Source organism: Heloderma suspectum, chromosome 6, assembly GCF_057233095.1.
Source record: "Heloderma suspectum isolate Gila_16-S chromosome 6, 16-S_ref, whole genome shotgun sequence".
NCBI lineage: Eukaryota > Metazoa > Chordata > Lepidosauria > Squamata > Helodermatidae > Heloderma > Heloderma suspectum.
The window spans coordinates 36,354,240-36,366,914 of record NC_139463.1 but is presented as its reverse complement, the minus strand read 5'-3'; the positions used below and the strand labels follow the sequence as shown (position 1 = coordinate 36,366,914).

Below are 12,675 nucleotides of genomic sequence, written 5' to 3'. Positions count from 1 at the left end.
ATTCAGAGTTTTAAGTTCTAACTTTCCTTATTAAAATGGGTGGGGTAAACAGGAAGTGTTACTTTTGATTCCATACTGCATGGTAGTCCTGACAAATGCACAGACACAGCTTGTCTTAAATGCATTTTTTTTCTGGATAAATTGCCCAAGGGGAGAAATGTCAAGGGTGCCCTCTCGTTCACTAGGATCCTTGAGCACAGACAATTGCTTGCTCACATTACTAAGGGAAATGTGATGTTAGCAGAGCTGAGCGGGGAACCCTTCCATGTGAAATGCTTCTCTGGATCCTGGCGTGAGTGTTTCTTGGCAAGGGAGCCTTCACAATTGGCTGAGATTGCAGTGGCCTGACCAGTGATGTCACTCAGGCCTTTCTTATTCAAGGCAGGGCTCTTATCACCTTTTATTGAAAGAGACAGCAATGGCTTGGTGCGGAGGGGTAATCAGCCCTCTTTCCAACTGAGCGCCAAAGACACTGCTCTGCAGAGGACAGGACCGTTTCAGAGCTCAGGCCAGAGCACCGCAGGAATAAAATTAAGAATGAGTGGGACATGTGAGCAGAGATTATGTTGTAATGTTTCCTGGTTTGAAAGCGCAGCTGCTCCAGCTGATAGACTTGCTTACAATTGAGTGTGGTTTGGGCAAAGGTTTGCAGTTAGCTCTGTACAAGAGTTTGTGGCAGGCCTGCTGAATGCTGTTCTCTACATCCACATTGTGCATTATCTTGCAAAATCAGTGGATAATGCCCATACAGAAAACAGATATTAAATACACAATGTTTTCAAGTCATATTTTTATTCCACCCCTTGCCCAAGGATCTTTTCAGCCAAGAATGTCTCTCAAAGTGGCTTTAAAGTAAAGTTTGTCACAAAGTTACAATATATTGGGGATGCATGAATGTTGAGAGTAAGGCCTAGTTCTCAATAGGTGAGACTTTATTTGGGCTGAACCATGTCAGAGTGTACAGAGGGGCTCACGCATATACAAATAGCAAGCCCATTTGCAGCGTGTTGATCTTTTATGTAGGTGACACCGCACCATCCACACTCGGGAGGGGAGGTATTGGCAGGCTTGGGGAAACCTCAGTCTTTGCAGAAGTGCAAAAAGAATCTTGGAAAGGTGGGGGGGACCCAAACTGCCCCATGAGGACTGATCATGCTGGCTGCCATTTCAGATGAAAAAATGGACATGAGACGGAATGGAGTGTTCCAAAAGGGCATGGCTGGCTGCAACCCTGACCAGGAGCGTGCCATGCTCCAATGTTTTGTTGCAGGTCCCACTTGTGTTTGAGTGCTTTCAATACCTAAAAAATAGATCCCAGCCCATAGGAAACAAGTGTGGTTAGGAGAAGGATTCTAACCTAGTCATCTGTCTGGCATCTAGTTTTCTATGTGCTGGGGATTAACTGATTTGGATGGAGGACCATTTAATGATGTGAGCTCCTCCTGCAGTTGCTAACCACTGTGGTTTATGACCTCAGTGACTGAGAACTAGACCTAAGTTTCGATCTTCTCAGTGGAACTTGCTTCCCAATAAACACTTATAAAATAGAGTTCTAAAGTGTACTCTTTACTCATTTATTTCTCAGCAAAACCCCAATATGAAAACCATCATTAAAATACATGTCACAATGACTGGGCAGTTTTGTTAGTTTCTCAAAACGTCTCTCCCAAGTAAAGAGAGTTATTTTGGGGGGGGGGGGGTTTGCAAGCAATGAGACAGAGAAAGAGAGAGAGAGAGAGAGAGAGCGCACAATGCAATGGCCCCTAGTCTCAAGACAAGGAAATTTATGGCATTCTTAAGGGATAGCAGTTATTGACGGCATCCTTTGACCACCTATGACGAGCGATGAAAACATGGTTGGTTGGTCACACATGACTAATATTTAATGCAGGCAGGCAGTGAGCCAAAAACCTTAATGCTGGCCCCTGGAGGCCATGCTGTGAGGTTAGAATGTGGTGCAGACAGAATAATTCATACTACTTAAGAGGGCCTCTCTCAAGAGCTGCTGTGTCTTTCGTACAGCACCATAGTTTGGAGTCAACATTAACATCCTCTTCCCAAGGATTAAGCCTGTATTGTCAAGGCAAGTTCCCATGTTCTTGATGCTTGGTGGAGGGATGTCAAAACTGTGCATGTATGTGGGGGCTTGAAGGAGGAACGGCAGTCTTTACCTCTTCAAGGGAGAGATGGGAAGGGGACTAAGAGAGGAGACCCAGGTGAGAGCTGGGAAGCAAGCTGACACAAATGAGAGTTGTTGCTGCCATCTAGAGTATATAGATTAATTGTGGAGAACCCTATTCTGCCTTTGTGGAATCGAGATCTATTTGGACTTCTATGTAGCGTACCTTTATTTCTAAGTTATTTCAATATTAAGCTTTATTTCTCCACTCGGGCGTAGGGCACCTTAGGCCCAGGGGCCCAATTTGGCCCCAGGGCTCCCGATCCAGCCCTCCAAGATTCCTGCAGATGGTCACGCCCCTTCCCCTGGCCCCACCTGCAATCCTCCAACCACCAATCATTTAGTGGTTTCCTAGCTGTGGTTACATTAAATTTGAAAATAAAGGATTGCAATCTCCTTTCAAGCCTGCATGAGCCCAAGACCCACCATAGCCCATTCTTGTAGCCAGAAGCCTGTGCCGATGTCAAGAGTAGGCATGGTTGCTGAATTTGCTCCTCTTCCCCATTGCAACCTGTTTGTTCACCTGTGTCTTGCTCTGGCCCAGACAACAGGGGTGGTGAGAAGGAGAAGCAGCGGATGCCACTGCCCACTTGCTTACTAGCTCTCTGCCTGCCAGGCAAGCAAGTGGTAGCAATGATGAGAAAGAGGATGAAGAACAGTAGTAGCTGGTGACAGTAACAGTGAGAAGGCACACACAAGGGGCCCATGGAGGGTGAGTTGCCCAAAGCCCTCGAAAACCTGGACGTGGCACTGCTAGAAGCCACACTTTCCTGTTACGTCTTAAGCAAGGCTATATCTTAGGATGAAACTAGAGCAGGAAGGAGGCAAAAAAGTAGGATGAGAACTGGAAGAAGGATCCAGGGTGGGAAATGAGCATAGACTCCAGGCAGGGAATAAGCAGGCCAAGAAAGACTTCAGGTTGCTCTAGAACGGGGGGGGGGGGGACTGTGGTCCTCCAGAAGTTGCTGGTCCATTATCCCTGAACATTGGCCATGCTGGCTGGGGCTGCTGGGAGTTGGGGTCCATCAATATCTGGTTCCCCAACCTGGCGTTATACTCACTGACCTCTGCTCACTTTATAAGGGCCAGTCTCCTTCCTCAAAGGTGGAGCTAAGCAAAGCAGCATTGTCACTGCATCAGAGCCCTCCACACTGGAACCATCAACCATCTGTTAAAGACAGGACTCCTGGTTCAAACCGTAGCAGTGCTAAATAAATGCTTAAAAACAAAACAATCCCCTCTCCCTCCATGTCGAAGCCTCTAACCCTCATAAAAAAAGAAAAAGAACAGTAATACTAACATGGCAATCAGCAGATGGGTCTTGACCTGAAAGACCAAGTCTAGTATTGAGAGTGTGACTTTATCCCTGCAGGGAGAAAAACAAAAATTAGCATGCCATTTGTGGGAGTATGCATGAAGTGTCATGAAGAGAGACTGATCCAAAAGGGAAGAAACCTCAACCCACCACCACCTTTAAGATGGGTTCATATTTATTTTTCCAATGTGAAGAACAGTGGATAGTTGGAAGAAACTGGAATACTTGCCAGCAAATAATGGTGACCTGGCATGAAATTAAGTCCTGCTGTAAATCTCAAGGTGTCGGTGCTGGTGGACTAGGGCATCTTCTCTATTTCTAAGGGAAAGATTAGCCAAATAGGATGGGTTAGGATGAGGATAAGAAAAAAACTGAACTTCATTTATCACAAGTAGTGCGTATGAAGATGGCCAACTGGCCTCTTCAGGGTAATTGATTAATTATTCTCATTGTATTAAGTAGCATATTAGGTAAGGTTTGGTGCATTAAAAACTCATTAGGCAGGGGCAATTGGGGACAAGTACAGTGTTCTGATTCAACTGTCTTTCATCAGGGATGTCAACAAAGGAGCCCTGGATGGACTGTCCCAAGTCACCTGGCCTGCACAACAGTTTGGACCTGCCAGAAGCGACCTCATGTGAGCTACCATGGTCGTTCTTGTTGATGTGTCCTGACTCTGATTCAGCTGAAACTAAGGCCCCATTGTTCTGTTTGTATGCAATGTAGGGCAGAATCCTGCCCTGACATCATTAGTGTATTCTTCAGGCAATTAATAAATAACAAGAGTCTGGTTAGTTAATTGTCCCTTTGGCCTGGCTGCCTTATTGGCTCACAGACCCATGGAACTTCCAAAGTGGCGTGAACTCTTGATCCAAATACTCTTCCTCATTCTGTGTTATTTTGGATTTAGCAAAATCTTGAGACAATTGACACTAAAACTGGATATACACATTTGACTGGTTTGAAACAATAGTGTAAGGGAACATTTCTTGCAAGTCAGATTTCCAGTGTGGTCATTAACGTTGAACCTGTTGTCCATCCTTGCTTCTGAGATGGGGAGTTTTTATGAGCCTATTTCCTAGAAACACATCAAGTTTCACAGAAGAGGTAGAGAGATGGTGACTAGTGACAGAACGATACAGGAATAACATGCCCAGTCTGCCACCCAAGGTCCTCTAAGGGCTATGTGTTGTGGCTGCCTAATGCGAGATTGGCAGCCACATGCAAAAGGACCTTTTCCTTTGCTGCCCCTCAGTTGTGCAATGATCTGCCAGTTGAAAAGCACCTGCTGACCTCTTCGAAGGCTTTTAAGTGGGAATTAAAGACTCTGTTCTTCCAACAGGCCTTTCTTTTTTAGAACTCTCGTCCTTTTTGTTGATTTTGTTTACTGTTTTTATGCTGTGCTGTTTTTATTCTTGGATTTTTTGTTAAAATGTTTTTAACTTTGTACGCCACCTAGGGTTTTCATATATAGGTGGGTTATAAACTGAATAAATAATAATGCCCTCCAACATTTCACAATGAAAATAGACACACATTTTAATTCTCTATTCTAAATCAGTCGATATGCAGGCAAGGCGAAGCGCATAATTCAGCACTCCAAACAAAACAAATAACCAGTAGTGTATCCAGTTTATAAATGTTACAGATTTTTAAATGTTAGAATTTAAAAAAAAAAGATTTAATTTTTTTAAAAAAATAAATTTAATTTCAAAGATTAAGGAGGCAATCATTATTGATAATCTGAAATCTGACATCAATGTAAAGGATGAGATGAAACAAGCGATGATGTTTATTAATGCAGCCTGATTGATTGTTGAATACAGGTACTTGATTGTTAACCCATGTTTCCTCATTGAGGCTTGGCTTGGTCCTGATTGGCTCTGGCTCAGTTTATAAGTGGTATTGTAGCATACTCTTATTTGTAACTGAAGGTTGTGTTTTATACCAAAATGTTTTACATTTTAAAATCTGTTGTAGTTTTAGAAATTTTTCAATCTATAAAATTTTTAATTTAAACACTGGTGGTCATTTGTCTTGCTTGGAGTGCTCTATTCTAAATTCCTGAGCCACCCTATCCACCACGCACACAGATATACACACTATTCCATATGGCTGAAAGCTTTTCTCTACCTGGTGTATATAATATTCACTTTGTCTGCACTAATTAAAAGCCAAGGGTTGTGTGTTCTTTTGGTTAAAGGTCTGCTAGAATAACCTAGCAAGACTGCCTATAATCTTATGGACCTACCCACGCCCTAAGATTGACCTCAAACGCCCTAATCTCTGCCCCACCATTAAAAACCATCAGGTTAGAGCTTCGTTGGTGGTGGCCCAGTATCTTTGGAAAATCTCTCCGCTTGGAACTTTGGCTCTCTCACTTTAGAGTTTCAAGTGGACCTAAAGACTTTTCTGTTGTGATTCTGTTGCTGGCTTTTATTTGTTTATTTTGCTGCTGGTTTTTAAAAGTAATTACATGGTTTTATTGTATTATTTCTAATTGTTTCTTATATGCTGCAAGGGGGCGGGGGATGCCCTGAAAGGTGTCTTATAAATAATGGAAATAAACAAAAAGGTGATGTGTATGAATTTTATAAGCATTTCTCCAACAGAGACAGAGATATAACTTCCAAAGACTCATGGGAGGGAGATGAACCCTGAAGTTCTGGCAACTTTTAGGGCTGCCTTCAGGGGTTGGCATAATTGGGCATCAGCTGAGGCTCACATCCCAGCAGGGGGGCCCACCGCCAACCTCCAGAAGCCCCCTGACCTGGCTGTGCTTCATCCTTGCTCTCATTTCCTGTTCACCAAATGTCTCAAAGTAAGTGGGCATGGACAAATGGTACAGATTGGCCTCAGAAGGGACAGACAAAGTAGAAGGGCAGGCGCACCAGGAGATGAAACTACGCAGGGAGGGCAGCTTGCCCAAGGGCCCCGCTACACCTGGAGCTGACACTGGAAATTCCCACTAGCAAAATTTGTAAGAATGCATACCCCAAAAGCAAAAAATGGGGCCCAAACCCCAGAAACTGTCCTTGGAAAATAGAGAGAACTGGAGCATGGGTAATAAAGTTGATTGATTTTTGTTCAGTGGTGCCAGAATCAGAAAACAATCAAGTTCAATCAAAGGCCCATTCATGTGCATATTTTCTGGGTATTGGGATGTGATGGCCTCATTCTGTGTCGCATATCAGTATGTGTCTGCCCCCTTGCCCCCTCCCCTCAATTGCTTGGAAGAAATTTGAAGCCAGGAAGAGCATTACAAATTGACATTAATTACACATAATTAATTTCTAGAGCTGAGAACATAATCCATAATGAATTATTCATTTGACATCTAGAGCCTCTCTTTATGTTTGGATCTGACCAAAGGCTGATCTAGTCCAGCATTCTGTTCTCACAGTGGCGAGCCACATGCCTATGGGAAACCCACAGGTAGGACACAAGTGCAACAGCACTCTCCCGCCCATGCTTCCCAGCAACTGGTGTACATAAGCATACTCTCTCTGATACTGGGGGTAGTGTATAGCCATCAGGACTAGTAGCCATGGATAGCCTTCTCCAGGAATTTGTCCAATCACCTTTTAAAGCCATCCAAATTGGTGGCCATCACTACATCTTGTGGTAGTGAATTCCATAGTTGAACTACACGCTGTGTGAAGGTCCTTCCATATCGATCATTTATTGTTAAGATCATTGACCAGCACAACAAGTAAAATCACCTAAAATACATGAAGTGAAATACACATGGAATACCTAATGTGAAATAAAAGAGAAAAGAAAAGAAGAAAAAAACCTGTGATCGTATTATGATCTCCCAAGGAAAATAACAGTCTTTGAGGTCAGTTCCTGGTGAGTTTTACATGCTGCAGCACAGAATTTAGTAACGCTGAGAGTAGTGGTTATGTTTTGATCCAAAAGAAATGAGAACACGTAAAGAGCATCTGATTGTCCTGGCAGTTTTGATAGAAGGGTAGAAATACTTCCTTTTATCCTGATCACTCACTCTCACAGACACACTTTCTGATTTCAAGCTGATGATTAGCCAATTACTGTTTGGAAATCTGTGACTGAGGCAGGGGGACTATAGCTCAGGGGCAGAGCAGAGGCATTGCATGCAGGATGTCCCAGGTTTAAGCCCTGGCATATTGGGCTAAAAGGATCAGGTAGCATACAACAGAAAAGGCTTTCTGCCTGTCAGTGTAGTCAGTTCTGGGGTAGGTGGACCAGCGGCCTCACCTGGAATAGGGCAGCTTCCTATGTTAACGTTCCTAGGTATGATCTGAATGAGCAGCATTCAGAGTCTCCCTTCTTTGAAAAGTAGTGGGATGCAATTGGTTCCCCATGTCCAATGGCATAATATTCAACCGTTGCAAGATGAAAAAATAGGTATGCGTAACCAACATTATTTGAGAGCAGAAATTCCTCTTACTGGCATTACAAACAAGTGGAAACTGCTGACAAGTATTTCACATACAGCCCATGCACGTTTACTTAGAAGTAAGTCCTTCCAGGTGAGTTCCACATGCTTACTCTCACATAAGTGTGCATAGTTTTGTTAGCTCTCCCAAAGAGCTACAGTTTTCATTTCCCTGGGGAAAGGGAATTATTATAATAATTTAAGTTTAGCACTCTTCATATGTTCAAGCAAAGTCCCCCAATCACACAAGGAGCATCTCCATGCACTCCTGTTGTATACTTGGGTTCTGTTCACAAGTTCAGATGAATGTGAAGGGGAGGGATGGCTAGGTATGATCTTGTTGACTTGTTCCAGCCTCCTGCCCTCCAGATATTTTGGACTACAACTCCCATCATCTCCACCTAATGACCATGTTAGGTGGGGCTTATGGGACTTGCAGTCCAAAACATGAGGTCGTGGAACGCTACCCTGTTCACACAATTCACTTCCACATGGATTGTTGAGCAAACGGTTCTTGTGAACTTTAGCTATTCCCTAAAAAGCAAGATGTGTGTATTATTAAGGCATAGATTCCTCCTCTTTTCCATAATTTCTAATTGAACGGGTTACTAAAATATTTGCCAAAGGCCCCAGTACCATATTCCAACAACAACACAATAGCAAACTTGTTGAAATCTAACTGGGCAGGATTTATTCAGAACAGAATTGCTTTGCCTAAATGCTTTTATATTTTTCATGAAGGGTTAAAATGTCAAGCCAGGTGGCGGTATTGTAGCGCTTCTTCTGAGATCCATAAGTTATAACCCAGCAGGAGGGGCAACTGTGGATCTTCAGAGCAGGGGCATTGCTAGGGTCTTAAAAGATCTGGGGCACAGGCCCGTAACACAAATTTGCACATACACACACACACACACGAGTCTAAGCACACGTCTAATATGTGTGCATGCGTGTGTGCGTGCGTGTGTGTGTGTGCGTGTGTTTAGATTACATACATACTTAAGAAGTGTGCACTGACTCCCACTCCACTTCTGGTCAGACTCCGTCCGATTCAGCATTTTGGAAAACATCCCACTTCTGCTCAGGCCAATTTGTAGTCAGACCATTTCAGCTCAGCACCAAACCTGAGTCAAGGTTTGGAAAAATGAGTCTTTATGCTTCCTGTTGACTACCATGGGAAATTAGGAAAACAAAAACACCTGTAACTTTTTTCTCTTGGTCAGAACTGGACAATTTCAGGCATAGTAGCCCCCTAGAAGGGGATTACACCTGCCCAATGTCAGAAAAATAGGTGCAGGGTTTATATTTTGATTTTCTTTTAAAGGGCACTCCCAATAACATTTTAATTCCTTGGAAGAATTGGATAAAAATTTCAGGATTCATTGCCCCATCAGAGGAGATCATGTCTGCCCAATTTCAGAATGCTAGTCACAAGGGTTTTTGTGCAAGAGTGGCCTTGACATTTTCAGGTCTCCAAAAGAGGACATACTTATCTCCCTATGTTCCTTAGTGGACCATTGTTCTGAAAGTTACAGACAGCCTACAGTTGTCCCCAAGTAAGAAACCAGCGAAGGTTCAGAAGGATAGGTGCAGCAGTTCATGTGGAAGGGGAGTTCTCCAGTTTGGGGGAGGGAGTGATTTGCTTTCCCTTCCATTCACTCCTTCCCCAATAGTTTTTGGGTAAATTTGTATGAAAATGCACAGGTCATTAGAGGTGTCCCTCAGGCAGGAAACCTGCAAAGTTTCTGAAGGATATACATGCATTCTAATTTACAATTACTAGAATTTACTTACATTTCACCAATGTTAGCAGCAGGGGAACATGAGTGGGAAGGTGCTATTGCACTCATGTCCTGCTTGTGGGTTTCCAATGGGTATCTGGTTGGCCACTGTGTGAACAGAATGCTGGACTAGATGGAGCTTGGTCTGATCCAGCATGGCTCTTCTTATGTTCTTAAATAGAGATTGCCTCTGAGCATGTGCAGAATGTTCTTTCACCACTGAGCACTTGCATTCTCCCCCTACCAATTCTATTCCCCTCCATGCAACCATCCTTCCTCATCCTACCACCCACCAGCAACTTTTCATAAAAACAGATGTCCTGTTTTGTGCAACTCCTTTCTATGCACAAGCTCTCATTGTATCTTCCTCCCCATAATTTCATTTGTGCCAAGACCTCATGAGGATTCAGCCAATGAGTCTGTTTTCAAAACTAGAGCTCAGTTATGGAGAAACTCTGAGCATGCACTAAGTGCCTTTCCCTCACCACTGAATTCATGCAACCCCCCCCCCCGCAAACCCAGAAATGACAAAATATGCATAGGACTGAGCTGAAAGGGTAGTCAATTCATTAGACAAAATTGGGTAGGCACTGTATTAAGCCTGCAGTACCATGCTCACAACTCAGGACTTATTTCTGAGTAAACATGCAGAACATCAAGGTGCAAACCTCCCTGCAAAAGTAACTTGTGCTGGAATGAAGAAGAGAAGAGTGGTAGTAGTGGGAGACCCAAGTATGCGTGGGATCGAGACCCAAGTATGTCATGAAGACCCATGGACTCGCCACGTATGTTGTCTCCCAGGAGGACGGATTAGAGACGTGACTGAAAGGTTGCCTGCACTCATAAAGCCCACTGACAGGTATCCCTTTCTTCTCATCCATGTAGGAACAAATGATATCGCCAAGGAGAGCTATGAAGAAATCACGTCAGACTTTGAAGATTTGGGAAGGAAACTCAAGAACTTTGGGGCCCAGATAGTTTTCTCATCCATCCTTCCAGTAGTTAGAAGAGGGATAGAAAGGGAACTAAAATACTCCAGGTGAATGACTGGCTACGAAGGTGGTGCCAAAGAGAGAGATTTGGATTCTGGGACCATGGGTTATACTTCCTGGAAGATGGGCTGTTGGCAAGGGATGGGTTGCACCTCACAAAGGATGGGAAGAATGTGTTTGGCCACAGCATGAAGAACTTCATCAAGAGGGCTTTAAACTGAATCCTACGGGGAAGGGAGATGTAAAGTTGGGAGTAAGAATGGACGTAGGCTCATGCACTGCAATGGAGAGAACAGCTCTAATAGCACCCAATAATAGTCTTCAGACACATGTAGGAAGAAAGCCAGACTATGAAGCACATGGTCTTCAATGTCTATATACTAATGCCCAGAGTATGGGAAACAAGCAGAACGAGCTTAATACAAGAGGGAAATTATGACTTGATAGGTATAACTGAGACTTGGTGGGATGACTCTCATGACTGGAATACAGCAATTGAAGGATATAACTTGTTCAAAAAGAACAGGAGGAACAGAAAGGAATGTGGGGTTGCACTGTATGTGAAAAATACATATTTCTGCACAGAAATGCAGGAGGATGAGCTTGGTAGCCCCATTGAGAGGATCTGGATCAAAATAAATGGAGCAAAGAATAAAAGGAACCTGGTGGTCGGAGTCTACTACCAGCCACCCAATCAAGGAGAAGACAAGGATGAAACTTTTGAAAAGCAAATAGCCAATGTTTTAAGGAAGCATGATGTAGTAGTAATGGGGGACTTCAATTTCCCCGATATTTGTTGGGAGACAAATTCTGCAAAACATTGTCCCTCCAGGAAATTCCTGACTTGTGTGGCAGATAACTTCCTCCTACAGAAAGTAGAGGAAGGAACTAGAGGATTGGCTATCCTTGACTTGATCCTAACCAACAGAGATGACTTAGTGGATAAAGTAGCAGTTACAGGAACTCTGGGGGAAAGCGACCATGTTGTATTTCAGTTCTTGGTTCTAAGGGAAGCAAAAGCCAAGTGTAGTCAAACGTGTACCCTGGATTTTAGGAAAGCTGATTTTAATAAACTCAGAGCAATGACCAGTAAGGTCCCATGGCAAGCGATTCTAAAGAGAAAAGGAGTCCAAGATGGGTGGGAGCTTTTAAAAAAGGAAATTCTCAAGGCACAATTACAAACAATTCCAACAAGAAGAAAAGGTGGAAGACAACAGAAGAAGCCAATGTGGCTTCACAAAAAGCTTAGGGATGACCTGAAAACAAAAAAGGACACATAGAGGAAGTGGAAAGAAGGCCAAGTAACAAAGAAAGAGTACAGGCAGGTAGCACAGAATTGCAGGGATGGCGTCAGGAAGGCTAAAGCTGAGAACGAGCTCAGGTTAGCGAGGGATGCTAAAAACAACAAAAAGGCTTTCTTCAGCTACGTGCATAGTAAATAGGGATGTCAGAGAATTCTGCCACAGATCTCGGTGAGGCCGAATGACAGTGCATTCGGCCCCCCAAACTCCGTGGCAGAACGGCCTGCCCCCCCACCCCACCCCCGCAGATCCCCCCCGGGATGAGACTCACCTGAGGCGGATCTTCCGGGCGGCAGCAGCCGGTTTTCTGACCGGCTGCCGCCGCCGCCATTTCCAGGCTTGTGTAAAAAATAAAAAATAAAAAAAAAAATACATGATAGGCTACGTAAATCTTTACGTAGCCTATCATGGTTGGGTAGGTTTAAAAAACAAAACAAAACATAGGGCTTTGTTTCTAGTCCCCTGATCATCTTTGTTGCCCTCCTCTGAACCCTCTCCAGTTTGTCTGCATCCTTCTTAAAGGCCTAACCAGTGCTGAGTAGAGGGGAACTAGTACTTCCCGGGATTTGGAAGCTATGCTTCCATTAATGTAGCCCAAAATAGCATTTGCCTTTTTTGCAGCCACATCACATTGTTGGCTCATATTCAGCTTGTGATCGACAACAATTCCAAGATCCTTCTCGCTTGTCG

General features: G+C 43.7%; 1 protein-coding gene across 1 annotated transcript; it reads left to right on the top strand.

Moving 5' to 3' along the window:
- The first annotated feature begins 4,104 nt into the window (after positions 1–4,104).
- On the top strand, positions 4,105–12,425 carry LOC146340638 (uncharacterized). The gene is made up of 2 exons (XM_084808182.1): positions 4,105–4,131; positions 10,578–12,425. The coding sequence occupies exon 2, from the start codon at positions 11,035–11,037 to the stop codon at positions 11,962–11,964; it is 930 nt and encodes a 309-aa protein (XP_084664308.1). The 5' UTR covers positions 4,105–4,131; positions 10,578–11,034; the 3' UTR covers positions 11,965–12,425.
- Positions 12,426–12,675: the final 250 nt, after the last annotated feature.